The sequence below is a fragment of the Mirounga leonina genome, unplaced genomic scaffold (genome assembly GCF_011800145.1).
Source record: "Mirounga leonina isolate KUSES-001 unplaced genomic scaffold, KU_Mleo_1.0 Mir_168, whole genome shotgun sequence".
Taxonomy (NCBI): domain Eukaryota; kingdom Metazoa; phylum Chordata; class Mammalia; order Carnivora; family Phocidae; genus Mirounga; species Mirounga leonina.
In genome coordinates this window covers 46,861,002-46,884,004 of record NW_023270426.1, presented here as the reverse complement: position 1 = coordinate 46,884,004, position 23,003 = coordinate 46,861,002, and the positions used below count along the sequence as shown (strand labels likewise).

The window sequence follows — 23,003 nt, the reverse complement described above, 5'->3', positions numbered from 1 at the left end:
CACGGAAAGCGGATGCGGCGGGGGGCGCCACGCCCCAGGCGGCCGGGAAACCCAGAGCGGGCGGGTGCTCCGCCAGGCACTTCCGGCCACCGGCGTCGGGGGGCGGGGCCGCGCGCGGCTGAGACGTGCGGCGGGCGGCTCTCCCTGCCGGCGGCGTGCGGCGGGGGGCCGAGCGGGACCGCGTCCCCGACGACGAGCGTCGCTGCTGCTCTGTTCCAGGCACGTCTCCCGCGTCTCGCCTCGAATTTCATATTTCGCTCAAAGTCCCCCCCCGACCCTCAGCGTGCCCTTTCTTTTCGCAGGAAGCGGGGCGTTAGAGAAGGAGACTAAACAAGGCTCCGGACGTGAGGCGAAGATGGAGGGAGGCGCCCAGGCCCCAGACTGGGACAGTGATGAAACTGTGATAGACGGGTCGGTGACGGAGAGCGACCTGGATGATGAGGAGCTGCCCTGGAGAAGGTGACCACCGTTGGCGCCAGGCCTTGGACAAGGCGCCCGCCATTGTGCTGGGTACTGGAGGTGGAGTGGCCCTCGCAGACTGAGTAGAAATTATTACCAGATGAATGTGGAATGGCAGGCGGAATTCGAGTCTTGTGAGGTAGCCAGGCGTGAGCTAAGAACTTGTAAATAAACGAAACACAATCCCCCCAGCCTCCAGTTTAGGACAAAATGAGCTTTATGGTAGATGGCTTTATGGCATCTAAAAAAAACCCAAAAAAACCAGAAACAAACAAAACCCTTTCCTTTTAGCCTAGGGTAAGTCCTTTTGTACAGGCAAAAAAAGTGTTGGGTCTAGATTTCTGAAATGCATTTTGCTTTAAAAGCAACTGGAAGCTCTGATCTAGGAGATGGTTAACATAATTTTAGGAAAAGAATGTGTGATGGGGGAACTGTTTACTACTAAATTGGAAACGAATAGTTTTATAAGAATCCAAAAAAGATGGTGGTTCAGTTCATCAAAACCTTGGACATACCTAGTTCTCCAGGTATGCTAGATCCAGGGGAACTATAGAAGAGATGAGTCTTTGAGAAACCTACAGGCCAGGGAGGACACATAAACAGATAATTTCTGTCTTTCTTTCTTTTTTTTTTAAAGATTTTATTTATTTGACAGAGAGAGAGACAGCAAGAGAGGGAACACAAGCAGGGGGAGCGGGAGAGGGGAGCCCGATGCGGGGCTCGATCCCAGGACCCTGGCATCATGACCTGAGCCGAAGGCAGACGCTTAACGACTGAGCCACCCAGGCGCCCCCTTTCTTTCTTTTTTTATAGGCAGATAATTTCAATAAAATGCGATAGTCCAGGGATGGAAGTATGCTTTGGCTGGTTTAGGAGCCCAGGTAGTCCTTAGAGATTGGTACAGTTGACTTCTGAATAGAGGCTTGAAGGTGGTTTAGGAATTAGGCAGATGAAGAAGAGGTGTTCTAGGCTGAGGGAAATGCATGGGTAAAGGGGACATAGCATTGTGTTGTGTGCTGGAATGTACAAATAGTTAATTCTTACTCAAGTGAAGTGTTAAATGGTGAGGTGGGGAGTGGTGAAAGATGAGCCTGGAGAGGAAGGTAGGGTGAGGTCATGTAAGGCCTCATATATCCTGCCTGTGTCTTTTGTAAAATGTTAAGTGGAGGAGAAGCATAATCAGATTTTCGTTCCCTCGAGCATGCCCTAGAGCAGGGCTTTTCAAATTTTAATACCCTTGGGGCGCCTGGGTGGCTCAGTTGGTTAAGCATCTGCCTTTGGCTCAGGTCATGATCCCAGGGTCCTGGGATCGAGCCCCGCATCAGGCTCCCTGCTCGGCAGGAGGCCTGCTTCTCCCTCTCCCTCTCCCCCTGTTTGTGTTCCCTCTCTCGCTATGTCTTTATCTGTCAGGTGAATAAATAAAAAATCTTTTAAAAAAAAATTATCTTTTCTCCCAAGAATTCGATTTTCCTGTTCTTTGCATGTTGAGTAATTGTGGATTATATCCTATGTATTTTGAATCTTATGTTCTGGATTATTGGTCCTGTTAAAATCCTCTACAGGGTTGATTTTTGTTTTGACAGGCAATTAGCCTAATGAGTTAGGTTCTCACTGCACGTTCTGTTTTGCCTCCTGTGGGTGGTGATTATATCAGTCCAATTTTCAGAGCCTTTACTATGCTTTTTGAGTCTGACTCGTACCACTCAGGGGTTAATCTGGAACTTGAGCAGTAGTTAATATCATAGTTCAGTTCTCAAAGTCTTTGTCATGTTTCTTTGAATCTGCTTTACATGTGGACAGCTCAGGGTTGAGCCTAAGACATGTTGAATCATATATAGAATTAGGTGATTCCCCTTTTCTGCTCTTTTTTTTTTTTTTACCTGCAGGAGTCTCATGCACCCTTCCTTCCCCATACCCACATGTTGGTTCGTATGACCAGAAAGATTTCTCTGGGCTTTCTTACTTCAGAGCAGTCCCTTGCAACTAAAGCCATTCTCTCTTTAGCCTCAGAAATATACTGCTACCAATCGTGGCAATTTGGGCACTTAAAACCCAAGAGAGAACCTGTCTCTCTTGCTAGAGGAACCACATGCTCAAGAGTATGGAGAGCATCTCTTTTATTTCCTTCTCCTCTTAACCCTTTGACTGACTGAGCCACCCAGGCATCCCATAGCTAAAAAATCCATAAGTGTTGCAGCTATTAAGGTCTTTTTGCTGGGCGCCTGGGTGGCTCAGTGGTTAAGCGTCTGCTTTCGGCTCAGGTCATGATCCCAGGGTCCTGGGATCAAGCCCCGCATCGGGCTCACTGCTCAGCGGCGAGTCTGCTTCTCCCTCTCCCACTCCCCCCGCTTGTGTTCCCTCTCTCACTGTCTCTCTCTCTGTCAAAATAAATAAAAATAAAATCTTAAAAAAAAAAAAAGGTCTTTTTGCTAAGACTGGAGAAAGGGTTTGATCACCTTTGGGATTAGGAAAGGCAGGGCTAATTATAAAGAACCAGGCTGCCAGGTGTGTTAACTGTGTCTGAAAAAACACTCTTTGAGAGTCTGGATTTAGTCCTAGCCTTCCCTCAAAACCATGTCCAAAAATGCATCCAGTGTTTTTTTTTTTTTAAAGATTTTATTTATTTGAGAGAGAGAGAGAGAGCACAAGCAAGGGGAGGGGCAGAGGGAGAAGCAGACTCCCCACTGAGTAGGGAACCCACCATAGGGCTCAATCCCAGGACCCTGAGATCATGACCTGAGCCGAAGGCAGATGCTTGACCGACTGAGCCACCCAGGCACCCTGCATCCAGTCTTTTTTTGTGGCTTGGTAGGTGTTGCTATTCATCTTTTATAAAAATTCAAGTTGCTGAGTAGTAATATTTTGTTAGCTTGTAATTTGTTTTCTAAAAGGCATGATCCTTTTTTTCTATATGTGCCCTGGGAACTTTTTACCAACCTTGTATTCTGTTACAGCCTCTGGTTAGGTTAACTGCTCTATAACATGAAGGGATATATCTCAAATTAATCCTATTCAATAGATTTAAACAGAACCACCTTAGTTCATTGTTACATGGATTTGCGTATGTGTTCAGGTCACATGTCTTCTGAACATTATAATTGCATATAGTAAAAAGCTAATTCAACATAATTACCCTGCAAGATGAGTGTTAATTCTGTCCCTCCAGTCAGACCAACACTGTCTTCATGTGAATTGTCTAGATAGAAAAATACTTGTTACAAAGGATATACCTGGGGAAGGAGGAAAAGAAAGCAAAGTACAAGGAGACAAGGATTTAATAACCACAGTAAATTGGCTAAAGAAAGCCACATTTGGGGGGCTCTTGGTAGCTCAGTCATTTAAGCGTCCGACTCATAATTTTGGCTCAGGTCATGATCTCATGGGTCGTGAGATTGAGCCCCACCTTGGGCTGCACACTCAGTGGCGAGTCTGCTTGAGATTTTCTCTCTTCCTCTGCTCCTCCCCTCAATCATGCGCTCTTGCTCAAATAAATCTTCAGGAGGGCAGCACATGATGTAATGAGCACTGGGTAGTATATAAGACTGATGAATCACTGACCTCTACCTCTGAAATCAATAATACATTATATGTTAGTTAATTGAATTTAAATAAAAAACAGTGGATGGAAAATAAATAAAACAAAAATAAATCTTTAAAAAACAAAAGGCAACATTTTGGTCAGGGTGTATATCAAAATGGTGGCAACTCCAATGATAAAGCACAGTGGTGCCAAGTACTATGTTTAGAACTGTTAAACTGAAAGGATAATTAATTAGATTTTTTAATGAATCAAAGCCTTAGCATGACATTAGGACTGTGCTATCAAAACGTTGATAACATAGAAAGTTGAAACCCCAGTTGTCCCCCCAAATTTTATTCTACTTTTAACAAAACAGTGAAAATTATTTGAAAATTTCAGATTTTTGCCTGCAAGTTTTCCTTTTTTTTTTTTTTTAAAGATTGTATTTATTTATCTGACAAAGAGAGACACAACGAGAGAGGGAACACAGGCAGGGGGAGTGGGAGAGGGAGAAGCAGGCCTGATGTGGGGCTCAAGCCCAGGACCCTGGGATCATGACCTGAGCCTAAGATGGATGCTTAACGACTGAACCGCCCAGGCGCCCCCCGCCCCTTTTTTCTTAAAGAAGTTTTCCTTTTAACCCAGCCATCTAATTTCTACTTCCTTTTCTATTGTTAGTACTTGGTACTATCTCATTTCCAGTATTTCAAAGTTAAATTTTATTATTAAAATACTGCATCTATAATGAAGTGGTCAGTGACTTTTAGAGTATTAGTTATTAATGTAGTCTAGTAGTTTGACTAGAACTTAATGTCTATTTTCAGTTAATTTATTGACTGAACATGGATAAGTAATTTTTCTGGGCCACACTCTTCATTTTCCTTTTAGTATTAAAAATAGCCCTGACTCCTTTCTTAAAGGGAAAAAAAAAAAAAAAACACACAAAAATTTATGTATAAGGAAATTATCTCAGAGGCATTTGCAATAATGAAAAATTAAAAACAAATGTTTTGGAATTATATAATGCTTAAATAAATTATACCCTCATGCTTAAATAAATAAATCATATATCCTTATGAGGGAGTATTATCAATATTTAATGGTTTTAAGAAGAATTTTAGTGACATTGCAAATATTTAAATATAATGTTAAGTGCAAAATGTAGTTTCTAAAACTTTCTACAGATTGATCCAAACTTTGTGAAAGAATTTGTGGTTCTATCATAGATAAGCCTCCATAGAAAGCTGAAAGGAAGTCCACCAAAGTCTTAATACAGGTAGAATTATAGGGGATTTCTATCTTATTATTTATACTTCTCTTTATTGCCCACATTTTCTACAGATTTTGTGAATAGGTAATATATTTACACGGTTCAGGAAAGTTTTTTTTTAAGTATAAAAAGGTGTATAGTAAAAATCTCCTTCTCATCCCTATCTCCTCAGCCACTCAGCCTTCTTTTCCACAGGCAACCAATATATTTGATTTTTTGTCCTCCCAGAGATATTTTCTAAGTTACGTATATATGTTCTCAAACATATATAAAATTGTTTATTTTGACAGAGAAGTACTCTGTCAAAGGGTTTGGGTGTTTGTAATCTTAATAATTGAATTATTTGGGTTTATCTCATAATTAGAAAGGTTTTTTTTCCTTCACAATGATAAAAGAATCCCTCCTTGGTTTCTTTTATACTTTTTGTTTCATTTTAAACATTTACATTTTGAGGGATGCCTGGGTAGCTTAGTCGTTAAGCGTCTGCCTTCGGCTCAGGTTATGATCCCAGGGTCTTGGGATCGAGCCGTGCATCGGTCTCCCTGCTCGGCCGGAAGCCTGCTTCTCCCTCTCCCTCTCCCACTCCCCCTGCTTGTGTTCCCTCTCTCGCTGTCTCTCTGTCAAATTAAAAAAAAAAATTTACATTTTGAGTCATGTGGGATTTTTCTGGAGTACAGTGTCAAGTATGGATACAACTAAATTATTTTCCAGATGTCTCCTTCATTGTCCCAATATTATTATTTTTTTTAGAAATCCTATCTTTTTCTCTGATTTGAGATGCCGCCTTTTTAATATACTAAATTCTTATATGTATGTGAGTTTATTTAGGAGATTTTATTCTGTTCATTGGTCTGTCATTTTATGTGCTAGTTTCGCATTTTAAAAACATTTTATATCCAAAAATATTTTAATGTCCTTTTGGTTATTACCTCCTTACTGTTATTTTAAAACATTTTCCTGGCTGTTCTTATTTATTTTACCACATGAACTTTAGAATCAGTTGTCTAGTTCAATAAGAAGTCTTGGTATTTTTATTGGTATAAAGTTAAATTTATAAATTTATTTATGGAAAATTAACATCATCGTGTTACTTTTTTCACTTTTTTATTAAGATGCAAATTACATACATACAGCAGAATTCATTCTTTTTAATGTACAGTTCTGTGTGTTTTGATAAACACATACAGTTGTGTAATAACCATTACCACAATGAAGATATAGAACAGTCCCATTAGGATCCACAATTCCTTCCTGCCTTTTTTGTGTTATTTTTAGATTAAAAAAAAAAAAACGTCAAAAATTTTAAAAAGTAAAATAATTCTGATTTTTAGGGACATTAAGATGAATAGATTTTTTTACTTCTTTTTTTTTTTAAGATTTTATTTATTTGTCAGAGAGAGAAGAGGGGAGAGAGAGAGCATGAGCACTAACGGGGAGCTGCAGGCAGGAGAAGCAGGCTCTCTGCCAAGCAAGAAGCCTGATGTGGGACTCCATCCCAGGACCCTGGGATCATGACCTGAGCGGAAGGAAGACACTAAAGCAAGTGAGCCACCCAGGCATCCCTAGATATTTTTACTTCTTAGAAAAATGTGCTATAGTAACGGTATTACCCGTATTTGAATAATAAAATTTTCAATCCTTGGTAATGGCCAGTAGTAATTGAGCCAAAAAAGATGCTTTTTCTCCTATAACAGGAGCCACCATTGACTCTCACAGAGGGTGTGTTAGATTAAGGACTGGAGTCCTTTTCATTATTAGTTTTGCTGGTGCTGAGAACCATTAGGAGGTATGGGTTTTGTTGTTGTTGTTGTTATTGATGACTTATTTTTCTTAGTAACCTGTTCTTCATAATGTATGTGAAATTATATATGTGATGTATATTTGTGTTTGGGAATGGAAAACACGGTAGTTCTGTAAATTTTCTTACTCTCTCCCCATTTTTTTTTTTTTAAACTTCCACAATCATCTTTTACTAAGATTTTAAAACTGAGAATAGGAGTGCCTGGCTGGCTCAGTTGGAAGTGCGACTCTTAATTTCAGGGTTGTGAGTTCAGGCCCCATGTTGGGTATAGAGATTACTTAGATGAATAAATATTTTTTAAAAAGTGTGTGAGAATCCACATAGTGGTATACTATGAATTAATAAAGAGGAATGAAGAAAGTCTCTTTCCCCTAGACTGATCAATCTACTGGATTTATTGTTAAGAAAAAAAAAAGAGAGAAAGATATATATAGAATGTTACTGCTTACCTAAGACTGGGTGACGGCATGTATACTCATATTGCTTATATTTTCAAAAACACATTGGAAGGATAAACCATACAATTTAAAAAAATGGGAAGTGAGAGAACAGATGGGTGAAAAGACAAGAAAGACTAGACTTCTCTAAATAGATCTTGTCTTATACATTTATGGTTTACATAATTATAAAACAAAATTAAACCAACATGAAAAACTTTTTTTTTTTTTTTAAAGATTTTATTTACTTATTTGACAGAGAGAGACACAGTGAGAGCAGGATCACAAGCAGGGGGAGAGGGAGAGGGAGAAGCAGGCTTCCCGCGGAGCAGGGAGCCCGATGCGGGGCTCGATCCCAGGACCCCGGGATCATGACCTGAGCCGAAGGCAGACGCTTAACGACTGAGCCACCCAGGCTCCCCGAAAAACTTTCTAAAAAGCAAAAATAAAAAAGCAAGATTAAACAGGTGAACCTAATTATATATTGACTTGATGGCATAATTGCACCAAAAGGAACTAAGTGCCTTTTAAACATAGAATTAATCTATACATGCCAGATAAGATATACTCCAAGGACATAAATAATTGCAAAGTAACTTCAGTAATCATACTGTTAATGATAATATTAGTATTGTGGACTCTAAATATTATATGATATCTAAATACGATATGATATCTTATTTTGGGAAGTTGGGAAGACTAGTTGTGTATTAGTTTGCTCAGGCTGCCATAAAAATACCACAGACTGGATGGCTTAACCAACAGAAATGCATTTTCTTATGGTTCTGGAGGCTGGAAGTCCAAGATCTAGGTGGTGGCAGGCTAGAACAATACTTTACTCACATAGAGAAGAGACAAAACAAGATCAGCTTCAGTAGTAGGTATTGGCCCCCACAGCTAGCAGTCACTCACTGCAGTTGATGCAGGCCATTGGTCTGTACACACTCCTCTTGTGCCACAGAATGACTTCATCTTGTCCCAACAGAGGACATATATATTAGTGGGGTTTTCTAGGTAACCTATGACACACACAACTTTCACAGCAAAGGAGTACAAACCAAGTCTGAAACTGGGAAAGGTATTCTCATTCAAGGTAATAAGTCCAGGCTTGGGCTAGGTATTCTCATTCAAGGTAATAAGGCTGGGAGGACTCTAAATCTTGGTAAGAAAGTGTTCTAGGCCCAAGGCTGAAGGGGGGCTGAAAGGCTATGCACAAGACTACCTTTCTCAATACATACTTTATTATTTCCTGTAGGAAGTACACACATGCCTCCCACCCCTAGTTAACTTGATAGATAAAACTTCTAGCTCTAATAACCAGTTTATAGGAGGTATATGGGATGGAAGAACCTGTTAAATGACATGCAGTTAGAAAATTCAAAATGTGGGAGACTGCAGGAAAAAAACAGTCCAGTTACTTCAACTATTAAATTGCAGTGGGAGGGGGGTAATTTATGTATTTAAAAAGATACTTCGATATAGCAACCAAAAGCAATGTGGGCACCTTGTTTGGATCTTAATTTGAACAAAACAACTAAAAACAAATAGTTGGGGAAATGTGACAACAATCTGTTTAGTTTTCCTTTGCTGTAGAAAAACTTAGTCCAAAACTTAGCAACTTATAACAGTAAACATTTATTATCTTGTAGTTTCTGTGGGTCAGAAATTCAGGAGTGGCTTAACTGGGTCATCAGGCTCACAGACTCACAAGGCTGCATTCGTCTCTCATTCTAGTCTTTTTGTTGTTGTTGTTGTTACAGATTTTATTTATTTGAGAGAGAGCCCAAGTGGGCTGAAAGGCAGAGGGAGAAGGAGACTCCTCACTGAGCAGGGAGTCCAATGCGGAGCTTAGGACTCCAGGATCATGACCTTAGCAGAAGGCAGACGCTTAATCGACTGAGCCACCCAGGTGCCCCTCTAGTCTTGAGAAGGATTCACTTCCTGTATAGTGCTTGTTAAGATTCAGTTCTCTCTGATGGTTGACTGGAGGCCTCCCTTGGTTTCTTGCTACATGGGGTTCTCCGCAGAGTGTTTCACAACATGGCAAGCTTCCTTTTTAAGGCTGAATAATACTCCATTTCATGTATGTACTGCATTTTTGTTTATCTACTTCTCTGTTGATGAACACTTGGGTTGCTTCCACCTTTTGGCTCCTGTGAATAATGCTTCTCTGAACAGGAGTGTGCAAATATCTTCAAATCCCTGCTTTCAGTTATTTTGTGTACCCAGAAATGGAATTACTAGATCAAATGGTGATTAAAGATCTCTTTTTTGATGAACAACCATACTGTTTTCCACAGTGGTTGTACCATTTTACATTCCCACCAGCAATGCACTTGTTATTTTCTGTTTTGTTTTTGTTTTTTGTTTTTGATCATAACCTAATGGATGTGATGTGGTATCTCACTGTGGTTTTGATTTGCATTTTCCTAATATTTAGTAGTGTTGAGCATCTTTTTGCGTTCTTGTTAGCCATTTGTACATCTTCTTTGGATAAATTTCTTTTCAAGTCCTTTGCCTATTTTTGAATTCTGTAGGGTTTTTTTTTTTTTTTAAACAGAACAGATAAACACTTAAGTCTGCTTACTAGCATACTCACCATGGTGTATCATTGCTGTTTTTTAGTTTTGTATTTGTCACTGGATTTGAAGCTTCTTGAGGGCATGGACTGTGTGTCTTCTCTCTTTGTTACCTTGGTGCTGCTTAGAACATAGTAAGAAGTGAATCCAAAATCTGAAGGAGTTCTGTCATTTTGTATTCTGAAAATATACACTCAGATTCAGTCCTTAGATTTTAATCTCAAATTCTCTGTGGTATAGACAAATGTGAAGGAGAAAACCTACCAGCACTGTTCCCTCAAATCATCTCATTTCATCTCTGTTCAGAAACTATATTGATATTCATTCCTTACTCCCAAGTATTCAGAAATAACACGGTATTATAAAAATAAACTTGACCATATAAGTAAGTCTTTATATTTCATCTTATATAAATTTTTAATTAAAGGGTACACATCTGAAAAAATATTTTGGTATAGATATTAATAGTGTGGTGTAACTAAGAATTTTAGCAAGTTTAGATGTAATAAAAAATTGTGGTTAAATTGTTAGTCTATGTTTAGGAAACATAATCTATCTTCTGTTTTGGTATTTGAAAGGTTGTTCTTTGATCAAGACACATCTCTTAGATCTGAATTCAGTCTCCATCCTGGTATAAGTGGAATGTACAAAGGTGAGAAATAATTTTTTTTCACTAAGTAGTCCCTTTAATTTGCCAAGTGTTATTATTCTATCAGCTTCTCCTTTTATGGTTAGTTTTGTTTTTAACTTTACACAGAATTAGTTTCTTATACTCATCTGTAAGAGACCCTAAGGTCTACTAAGGTCTATTACTATAAGGATAGCAAAGGGAATGATAACTTCTGGAAGATGTTTATGACTCCTAGAGAGGCCGTCAGAGATATGCAAGTGACACCCAGATAGCTCTTCCCCTTTACAAAAATTTCCAGCTTAACCCTAGAACTTGTTTATTTGCAAAAGTGAATAGTACTTTCTAATACCAGTCTGATTATTTCAGAATGAAATACCAAATATCCTTGGTATATTTATATATATTTAATTTTTTATTTAATTTTTATTTTTTATTTTTTTACTAAATTTATTTTATTTTTTTTTAAAGATTTTATTTATTCATTTGACAGAGAGAGACACAGCAAGAGAGGGAACACAAGCAGGGGAGTGGGAGAGGGAGAAGCAGGCTCCCCTCTGAGCAGGGAGCCCGATGCAGGGCTCGATCCCAGAACCCTGAGATCATGACCTGAGCTGAAGGCAGAAGCTTAATCAACTGAGCCACCCAGGCGCCCCTATATTTAATTTTTTAAACTTGAGTATAGTTGATGCATGATGTTACATTAGTTTCAGGTGTACATCATAGTGATTTAATTTTATGGGTTATGCTAGGCTCACCACAGTTTTAGTACCATCTGTCACATACAGTGTTACTACAATATTATTGACTATATTCCCTATGCTATGCTTCTATTACTGTGACTTATTTATTCCATAGCTGGAAACCTGTATCTTCCACTCCCTTTCACTCATTTTGTCCATTTTCCTAACCCCTGTCTCCTCTGGCAACCATCCGTTTGTTCTCTGTATTTCTAGGTCTGGTTCAGCTTTTTTTGTGTGTGTGTATTCGTTTGTTCTGTGTTTTAGATTCCCTGTATGAGTGAAATCATATGGTATTTGTCTTTTTTAGTCTGGCTTATTATACACTAATAACAAAGTAGCAGAAAGAGAAATTGAGAAAATAATCCCATCCATAATTGCAGCAAAAAGAATAAAACACCTACGAGTAAACTTAACCAAGGAGGTGAAAGACCTATATTGTGGAAACTGTGAAACACTGATGAAAGAAATTGGAGATGACACAAATAGAAAGATATTCCATGATCATGGATTGGAAGAATTAATATTGTTAAAATGTCCATGTCACCCAAAGCAATTTACGGAGTCAATGAATGCTTATTGAAATACCAACAACAACATTTTTTACAGAACTAGAACAAATGCTAATATGTATAGAGCCACAAAAGAGCCTGAATAGCCAAAGCAGTCTTGAGAAAGAAGAACAAAGCTGGAAGTGTCACAATCCCAGATTTCAAGGTATACTACAAAGCTGTAGTAATCAAAACAGTATAGTATTGGCACAAAAGATTGATGGAACAGAATAGAGAACCCAGAAATAAACCCATACGTTTAGGGTCAATTAATCTATGACAAATTAGGCAAGAATGTGCAATGGGAAAAATACAGTCTTTTCAAAAACGGTGCTGGGAAACTGGACAGCTACAAGCAAAAGAACTGGACTAATTTCTTACACCATACACAAGAATAAACTCAAATGGATTAAAGACTTAATTGTAAGACCTGAAACCATAAAAACCCTAGAAGAGAACACAGGCAGTAATTTTTCTGACATCGGCCCTAGCAGCATTTTTCTAGCTAGTTATGTCTCCAAAAACCAGGGAAACAAAAGCAAAAATAAGCTATTGGAACTACAGCAAAATAAACTTTCCTGCAGTAAAGGAAATCAACAACATAATGAAAGGCAACCTACTTAATGGGAGAAGAGATTTGCAAATGATATATCTGATAAGGGGTTAATTTCTAAAATGTATACGACTTATACAACTCGATACCTAAAAAACAATCTAAATAAAAAATGGGCAGAGGACCCGAATAGACATTTGTTGTAAAGAAGACATACAGATGGCCAACAGATATATGAAAAGATGCTCAATATCACTAACCGTCAGGGAAATGCAAATCAAAATCACAAAGCGTTACCACCTTAGACCTGTCAGAATGGCTAAAATCAAAAAGACAAGAAATAACAAGTGTTGGTGAGGATATAGAGAAAAAGGAACCCTTGTGCCCTGATGGTGGTAATGTAAATTGGTACAACTGCAATAGAAGACAGTGTGGAGGTTCCTCAAAAAATTAAAAATAGTAATAGCATATCCAGTAATTCCACTACTGGGTATTTACCCAAAGAAAATAAAAACACTATCAAAAAAATATGTGCACTCTTATGCTTATTGCAGCATTATTTACAGTAGCCAGGATATGGAAGTAACCTAAGTGTTCATTGATAGACAAATGGATAAAGAAGATGAGCTGTGTATATATAGTGGAATAGTACACAGCCATGAAAAAGATGAGATCATGCCGTTTGTGACAACATGGATGGACCGAGAGGGTATTATGCTCAATGAAAGAAGTCAGACTGAAAAAGGCAAATACCATATGATTTCACTGATATGTGGTATGTATATTTTTTGAAAGTACCTTTTACCTACCAATTTTTTCTACTTCCTGAGTCCACTTCTAGGTCAGTTTAAATGCTTCTAGAAAAATGTATCACTGATCATCACTGTTCAAAAAGATAAATTTTGCAGTAGCTGTTTAAGGGGTACCTTATTTCCTTTTTATGCTTTCTTCTTGTGAGCCATTTTTTATTTTCAAGGATGTCTGAAAATAGGTATGGGAAAAAAGAAAAATTTCCTAAACACCACAAAGATCTTTTATATATAGTTCACAGAGTCTTTTCATTGTACATCATCTTACTTGGTACTCCAAAGGCAAGTTGCCGTTTCATCTTGGAGGGATTTTTCCTACATGTAGTTGGAAGAGGCAGTGTGTAATAGTAGTCTCCAGAACCTGCTCTTATGTTATATAAAGTACCACTAGGAAGAAGTTAGAGGTATGTTTTAGTATTCCAACCAAGTTTTTTCTTTGCTTTCCTTCTTCTTTTTCTTTCCTTTTCCAAATTGATAGACTTTTACTACTTTTGCTAATTATTAAATGAATAAAATTTTTCTAAATACAAAATTATATAATGTAGAAAGTGTAAGGTCCCACCCCCTACTCTTCCCTATAATTCTACTCCCAACAATTGCCAGTGTTTAGTATTTGTATATTTTTCTAGACTTTTGTATGCCAATATGAATATCTTTTTTCATAATTGGTATTATGTTAAATATATTGATCTTCCTCAACCTTTTAAATTGCTACATGTTATTCTGTATGAATGTACCCTTATTTAATGAATTGATAATATTTTTGGTATTTCTCAATACTGTAATAAATGTGAATATTCTAATATTTACACCTTTGCCTGCTTTTCTGATTATTCCTTAGTATAACTAGCTAAAATTAGATTTGTTTTTAAAGGATGGGCACATGTCAGATCTTGACACATATTACCCCTAAAAAAGAGGGCTTTTTCCTTTAGATCCAACAAAGGATATATTCAGTTGCCAAACTACTAAATAAAAAATATCTGATTATTTTAATTTGCATTTTTGAAGAATACCAAGGTTAGACATATTTTAATATTGAGTATTCATAGTTTTTGTGTATCTGAATTGCCTTATTTGTCTCCTAAATTATTCTCGTTTTATTATTGATTTATAAGGCCATTTTATATATTAAAGATAATAAAACTTTGTCATATATATGTTGCAATAGTTTCACTCAGTTCCCTAGTTAACTTTTGATGTTATTCATGATATATTTTGTATGCAGAAATTTTAAGGTTTTTTAAAATTTTACTTATTTTTATTTTTTAAAGATTTTATTTATTTGTCAGAGAGAGAGCACAAGCAGGGGCAGCGGCAGGCAGAGTAGGCCGAGCAGGCAGAGGGAAAAGCAGACTCCCTGCTGAGCAAGGAGCCCAATGTGGGACTTGATCCCAGGACCCTGGGATCATGACCTGAGCTGAAGGCAGGCACTTAACCCACTGAGCCACCCAGGCGTCCCTAAGTTTTTTTTTTTTTTAAGATTTTATTTGAGAGAGAAAGAGCAAGCATGAGCGGGTAGGGGGTGTGATGGCATGGGGGAAAGGGCAGAGGGAGAGGGAGAAGCAGACTCCCTGCTGGGCAGGAAGCCCGATGCGGGGCTCGATCCCCGGACCCTGAGATTGTGACCTGAGCTGAAGGCAGATGCTTAACTGACTAAGCCACCCAGGTGCCCTTAAGTTTTTACATAGTAAAACCTGTCAGTCTTTTCTTCTGGGGTTTCTTGGTTTTTTCAAATTTGGAAATATTTTATCTACCACAAGACCATAAAGGTTTTTCTTTTACCTTTAGTTACCTTTGTTATATTTATTCATCTCGTTGTCACTGTTTAAAATACCATCATTGGGGCACGTGGGTGGCTCAGTCGTTAAGCGGCTGCCTTTGGCTCAGGTCATGATCCCAGGGTCCTGGGATCAAGCCCTGCATTGGGCTCCCTGCTAGACGGGAAGCCTGCTTCTCCCCCTCCCGCTCCCCCTGCTTGTGTTCCCTCTCTCGCTGTGTCTCTCTCTGTCAAATAAATAAATAAAATAAAATAAAATAAAATAAAATAAATAAAATACCATTATTATTTTATATTAACTTCCCAGATATATATAGGTCTGTTTTCTACTTCTTGTTTTGTTTCATTGTTCTATTTAACTATATTTAGTAATGTACCATCACTACATTATTTTATCAGCCTTAGCTTTTAGTATATTTCTTTATCTGGTAGGGAAGATACCTCCTACACAAAGTAACTGGCTATAGCATTCATTCTGAGCTCCTTTGGAACAAATAGCAATCTCCGTGAAGTAGAAGAGTATCCATTGCCATCTTCCAGTGTATCCTCTTTCATCTTTGGTTGGTGGGATTTGCTCTGAGCTGGGTGGTTTCTGAGATTCTCATGGAAGAAATCCATATAGTTATTTCTGAAGGAGCCGCTCCTTTTCCCATGTAGAGTGACATAGTGTTTACCAATGTTTGGTTTCCCTTTAATCCATTATCATCTTCTGACCTATAGTGGGTATATTTCCTTTTTTCTCATTGGTGCTTCAGATTTGCTTTTAAAAAAAAGAATTTCAAAAAACAACAACTAATTTCTTTGGATTCTTCTTAGGAACTGGGAAGGGAAGAAAAGTTAAAATATGAGCTCACTTTCCCATCTTAAAAATACAAACTCTGTTTTTGGATTATATACTAGCATTATGAGTTTTTATTTTTATTTTTTTATTTCTTAAAGATTTTATTTATTATAACATATTATATTAAGTTATATATATATATATAACTTACAAACTTTGATATATAAAAGTGGCAGTTAGGAAATTATAATTTACAAAATAATTTTTAATGACATTTGTAGTTTCTATAAAATCATAGAGTCCTTGTCAAAGCAGAGCAATAAAACTTGCAAGTGATTTATGATTATATTTCATTCTAGGCACACCTTCTCCTGAGATTCAACTTGCGTTCAAATTCAGAGAGGATCCACAAGAGCAAAAGAGTAAAAATAAGATAATGCCTCTTAGTGAGAATGCAGTCTTACAGGTATGTAGCATATTGATTAAATACATACTTACTAAAAATTGGGAATGCTATTTCAAAGAGCAGCAAATTACTAATGATTAATTCTTTTTGTGTATTATTTTCCTGCTTTCTTCTCTTACTCAGTTTTTACCCTTTCTTAGCTAGTCATTCTGTTTCTTCTTTGCAACTTCGGTGAAAGGCAGTTGTTTTAGAAGGGGATGTTTAAAATATTTCATTTCTTCCTCTCTTTCCTTTTCTCTCTTTCAGGTAGAGATGTGGAAGTGAGAGAAACAGAAGGTTAAAGTAGGATATGATATAATAGGGCGCCTGGGTGGCTCAGTCGGTTAAGCGACTGCCTTCGGCTCAGGTCATGATCCTGGAGTCCCTGGATCGAGTCCCACATCGGGCTCCCTGCTCGGCGGGGAGCCTGCTTCTCCCTCTGACCCTCCCCCCTCTCATGAGCTCTCTCTCTCTCTCGTTCTGTCTCAAATAAATAAATAAAATCTTTAAAAAAAAAAAGAATATAATAATTATGATTTTCATCTCCATTGTATGTCAGAGATCACTTTAAATTTGTGAAGAAGATGTTAGTCTGCATGGTATAATTTGAGATATGGGCTACTGAAAGTCCCTTCTATTATCTAATGTGTGTGTGAGTGTATGTGTATGTATACACACTTACATACACAAATTTTTATTTGTTTCTTTTTAATGCAGTCACCCTGGGGAAAGATTAGGGGTGATTTAGTTAACACCTGTGGCATAAATAAGTCAGCTAACCAGAGATACCTACAAAGTCTTAAGGAAGGAAGGGACGATAGATACATTTTTTTCCTCTGAGGATAAAAAGTAACATTCCAGTGTGTTCATGTTTTAATTTTCTTCAGAAAAATACCAAGAGGTGGAATTACTGGATTGTATGGTACTTCTATTTTTAATTTTTTTAGTAACCTCCACACTGTTTTCCATTGTGGCTACACCATTTTACATTCCCACCGACAGTGCATGACAGTTCTCTTTTCTCCATATCCTTGCCAACATTTGTTGTTTCTTGTCTTTTTGGTTTCAGCCATTTTGACAGGTGTGAAGAGATATCTCGTTGTGATTGTGATTTGCATTTCCCTGATGGTTAGTGATGTGTATCTTTTCATGTGTCTTCTGGTCACCTGTTTGTCTTCTTTAAAAAAATGTCTGTTTGGGTCCTCTGCCCACTTTTTAATTGTACTGTTTAGTTTAGGTTTTTTTGTTGTTTTTTGCTGTTGAGTTGTATGAGTTCTTTATCTATTCTGGATGTTAACTTCTTATCAAATATATAATTTGCAAATATCCTCTCTCATTCTGTAGGTTGCCTTTCATTATTCTAATGGTTTCCTTCACTGCATAAAAGCTTTTTATTTTATTTTTATTTATTTATTTTTTAGAGAGAGAGTGAGGGGGCGGGGCGGGGAGAAGAGGGAGAGGGACAGAGAAAATCCCAAGCAGGCTTCCTTCTCAGTGAGGAGCCTGACACAGGGCTCAATCCCACAATCCTGAGACCATGACCTGAGCTGAAACCAAGAGACAGATGCTTAGCCAACTGAGCCACCCAGGTGCGCCATGATTTCCGTCTTTTAAATCAAGAGTTGTTTTGTGGCCTAACATATGATCTATCCTGGGGAATATTTTATGTGCACTTGAGAAGAATATGTATTCTTTTTTTTTTTTTTTTTTAAAGATTTTATTTATTTATTTGAGAGAGAGAGAGCATGAGAGGGGGGAGGGTCAGAGGGAGAAACAGACCCCCCGCCGAGCAGGGAGCCCGATGCGGGACTCGATCCTGGGGCTCCAGGATCATGACCTGAGCCGAAGGCAGTCGCTTAACCGACTGAGCCACCCAGGCGCCCGAGAAGAATATGTATTCTGTTTTTGGATGGAATATTCTGTATATATCTGTTAGGTCCATCTGTTCTAAGCCATTGTTGGTGTCATTTAAAGCCATTGTTTCCTTGTTGATTTCTTTCTGCAAGATGTATCCATCGATGTAAGTGGGGTGTTAAAGTCCCCTAGTTTTATTGTGTACTGTCAATTTGAGAGAAAAGTATTTTAAACAGATGTTATCAGTAACTGATCAATAAATAAAACACTTAAAACCAGGAATGTTTATTCTGCTATACTGAATGTGAGGATAGTTTGTGTGAGTATCTGGTGCTTCCTGGCAAGCCAGGGTTGGTTAGGCTGATTTGACTGTCTAGACTTTTTCCACTCCACTCCCAGTGATCCACGATTCAGTCGAAGAGAATGGTTTCAGATATTTTTGGTTGAGGATGTATAAATAGATTTGCCTCTTTTCCAGATCCTCCAAATTAGCACAATTAATTTAAACTCTTTTTCACCTCCTACACCCTATCCCCAACAGATGAAATAAAACAAAACCTGTACAGCTTAAGGGACCATCAAAATATAGGGGTGGTAAGGGCAGGAAAAAGATGGCAGACACATGAATCAAAAGGAGAGATAGCAATTTGGATCCCTTAGGAAAGAGTTGATTGAAATGTGTCCTTGCATTTTGTTAATTAACAAATGACCAACTCCAGCCCCCATTATATTCAGAGGCATTAGCTCTTAAGTGTTATTTTTGCCTATGGAGGAGGGGAAAGAAAAAAAATGACTGGGGCGCCTGGGTGGCTCAATTGGTTAAGCCACTGCCTTCGGCTCAGGTCATGATCCTGGAGTCCCTGGATCGAGTCCCACATCGGGCTCCCTGCTCGGCAGGGAGTCTGCTTCTCCCTCTGACCCTCCCCCCTCTCATGTGCTCTCTCTCTCATTCTCTCTCTCTCAAATAAATAAATAAAATCTTAAAAAAAAAAAGAAAGAAAGAAAAAATGGCTGTCAGGAGCAAACGTCCTTTTTACTTCGTCTTTTATTTTTTGCATTTTCCTTATGTAGGTAGGGTCAAGTCACTGATCTATAGTAAGGGAAATGAACTGGGTATTACAGGTATTTGACTGAATTATTTTGTGAAGATGCAGAAATATCTAGTAAGCATATAAGTATACTCTAATTAATACTTGGGAGTGTCTAGGTTTACTTCTTGTCTCTGGGCCTCTGAGCTTTGTAAGGTCTGCTTGGGAAGTATATGTATGTGGAACCAATGTGATAACCTTGAAGTATGTAAAGATTCATTATCAGTAAATAACAGTGAATGTTCATTGGAGAAGATTGAAGTTCTCACAGTACTTTGTGTTTTCCTGTTATTATAGCTTTTCATTGATTGAACAATGCTTGGAAATTCATGCTAAAGGCTTTATTTTCAGAAAGCTTTGTTACTGATCATAGAAACATAGAAGGCCCTCCAAGAGAGATCTTTTTCTAAAGATCCACTTTGATGGTAACAAGATATTAAATGTAAGGATTCCTTTTAAAGTGATGAAAGCCAGTATGCTGTAAAACTTAAAATGAAGTCATTTTATCAGTGCATTTTATCTTTTTTTTGAGAGGGAAACAACTTCAGATTTTCTGGCGTGACTTGAGAATTAGGCAAAAGTCATTTAGCACTTAACATTGTATTGCAGAGGTTGTATGATTTTTGGCCCTCAAGAGAAATATTAGAACTGAGAACCTGACAAGAATGGCTTATCAGAACCATTATGGACTAATGAAGTAGGAATAAAAACAGGACACACATCCTTTCTCTTTATTTAATTTCCATAAATTCTTTTATGGAAAGAAATTAAGGAAAAAACTAAACCAAGAGCTAAAACTCCTTGAAGAAAACATTGGGAAAAAGTATTGCAACATTGGATTTGGCAATGATTTCTTGGACATGAAAGCCCGGCAACAAAAGAAAAAATAAATAAAGCTAGACTCATGAAAATTAAAAACCTTTGTGCATTAAAGGACACTATCAACAGATGAAAAGGCAACCCAAGGAATGGGAGTAAGTCATGTATCTCATAAGGGATTGCTACCCAGAATATATAAAGACTGTTACAACTCAGCAACAAAAAAACCAAACAAACTGATTTAAAAATGGACAAAGGGCATGAACAGACATTTCACCAAAGAAGATAGACTAGTGGCCAATAAGCACATGAAAATGTGTTCACCATCATTATTCAATAGGGAAATGCACATCAAAACCACCCTGAGATCCCACCTTACACTCATTATGATAGCTGTTATCAAACCCCCCCCCCCAAAAAAACCCCCAAAATAACCAGTGTTAGTGAGGATGTAGGAAAATTGGAATTCTTTCTCATGGCTGGTAGGAAATGTAGAATGGTGCCACTGCTGTGGAAAATGGTATGGTGATTCCTCCAAAATTAAACATTTTATCATATGATCCAGAAACTCCACTTCTGGGTTTATACCCAAAATAAGTGAAAGCAGGGACTCAAAAATATATTTGTACATCCATGTTCATTGAACCGTTATTCACAGTAGCCAAAAGGTGATAGGAACCCAAGCATCTACCAACAGATGAGTGGATAAACAAAATGTGTTACATACAATGTAATTAGAAAGGGAGGAAATAGTGAAATATGGTACAACATGGGGGTGAACCTTAAAGACCTCATGCTAAGTGAAATAAGTTCAGACACAAAAGGACAAATGTTGTATGATTCCTTTTATATTAGGTACTTAGAGTAGTCACAGTAGAGACTGAGTAGTAGAAAGAAAGGAGCAGGGTAGGTACCAGGGATTAGGAGAGGGATGAATGGGGAGTTAGTGCTTAGTAGGTGTGGAGTTACAGTTGGGAAAGATGAAAAAGTACTCTAGATGGATGCTGGTGATGGTTGTACAACAGTGTGCACAAAATGCCACAGCACTGTAAGTGTAAAAATGGTTAAAATGGTGAATTTTATGTTATATATATTTTACTACAGCAGAGAAGATGCTAAGAAAGAATAACACAAGAATTATTTTAAATGTTAAATTTTTAATTGTTGCATTGTATTAGCATTTATCAGTTAAAAGAAAACTACCTTTTTTCCCCCTAGCAACCTCAAGATGAAATGGAGCAAAATGAAGCTCTGTTCCAGTAAGTATACTAATTTTTGGCTCTATTAAATTGTAGTATTTTTTTTGTTTTGTAATTTTGCACTCTAAAGTGAGTCTTCATTGTTTTAAGAGTTTTAGAATTATTGTGTATTTTTTAATAATTGCCCCTTTAGCAGCATAAATATGTTATTTTTAAACATTCTAGATAAGCTTCATTTCATGAGAAAGATTGGTTCAGATTGAGTTGATTCTCTATTAATATTATTTTAAAAGAAAATTTATAGCAAAGCATGAAGGAAGGATTTGGAGACTTTATTGAAATTAGACTTTATAGGACTATTATACTTTTAAAAACTTTATCCTTTCAGTTCTTTTGAAACTGTGGTTCTCAAAGTATGGTCTGTGGACCCCTTGGGAGTCCTTGAGACTTTCCAGACAGTCTTTGAGGTCAAAACTATTTTCATAATAATACTAATACATTATTTGCCTATTTCTTAGTACTGACATTTGCACATAGAGTGCTAAAGAAAATGGTAAGTAAAATGCTGAAGCCTTAGTAGGAATCAGGGGAGTGGCACCAGATAGTACTAGTAGTTGCTGTATTTTTCTTTTCTTTTTTTTTTTTTTTTTTAAGATTTTATTTATTTATTCATGAGAGACAGAGAGAGAGACAGAGGCAGAGGGAGAAGCAGGCTCCCCGCGGAGCAGGGAGCCCGATGCGGGACTCGATCCCAGGACCCTGGGATCATGACCTGAGCTGAAGGCAGATGCTTAACCGACTGAGCCACCCAGGCATCCCGTTGCTGTATTTTTCAATGCCATGAACTAGCAGTTAAAAAAGAAAAGGAAGGAAAAAAAGCTAGCTTTACTTAATGCATGTGATGAAGCAGAAAACTTCTTGTTTTATTAAATTTCTACTCTTGAATATATATCTTTTTGATATGCTGTGTGATGATGGAGGAAGTATGCCTAAGTACTTCTGTGCATACTGAAGTGTGGTAGTTGTCTTGAGAGCACTTGTGTGACTTGAGTTGTAAACATTTTAAGAAAATTAGCTCACTTTTTCTTTTAACTTGAAAGAATAATTGACAGACAAAATAACATTCACACTTGGGTATATGGCAGACATTTTCTTGAAAATCAATGAAGTAATAATAAGCCAGTCACTTCAAGGAAAACAGCTGATGGTATTTGTTGCCAATGAAAAATTCAAGCTTTCATGTGAAAATCAGTGTAGGAAAACTTGTTTTTACCACCTTGACTTTGATGGCTTCCCAGTACTTAAAATTTTCCAGTGAGATCAGCGGTAATATTTACAAAGGTGATCTTTTTGATGTTTAACAGTGTTATCAGTATAAGGAAGATTTCCATAATTTGGTGAATCAGTATTTTCTAAAAGACAAATGCACAATGTCACAATCACACGCAGGTGAAAGATTCATTCAAAGTACAAGGTAGACCAGTGGGTCATAGTGTGACAGAATACAAAAAGTTCATTGGTGTTGTTTCAATTTTTACATTTCCAGTAACCTTTAAAGAAGTTATTCCTTTTAGAGTTTTGGTGTGATATTGGCTTTGGTGTGATACTATAGTTATCCAAAAGACTACTAAAATACTCCTTCCTTTTCCAACTGTATATCTGTGAGAGGCCAGATTTTTGTTATAAATAA

The 23,003-nt window shown here is 37.5% G+C and overlaps 1 protein-coding gene across 1 annotated transcript in view; it reads left to right on the top strand.

Annotated features, from left to right (window-relative positions):
- Positions 1–276: 276 nt before the first annotated feature.
- The window catches only part of ANKRD31 (ankyrin repeat domain 31), a 140,655-nt gene continuing 117,928 nt past the window's right edge, over positions 277–23,003 (top strand). The window contains exons 1-4 of the mRNA XM_035015066.1: positions 277–459; positions 10,645–10,718; positions 16,268–16,374; positions 21,333–21,373. Coding sequence (XP_034870957.1) covers positions 356–459; positions 10,645–10,718; positions 16,268–16,374; positions 21,333–21,373 — 326 coding nt within the window. The 5' untranslated portion in view covers positions 277–355. The remainder of the gene's footprint in view (positions 460–10,644; positions 10,719–16,267; positions 16,375–21,332; positions 21,374–23,003) is intronic.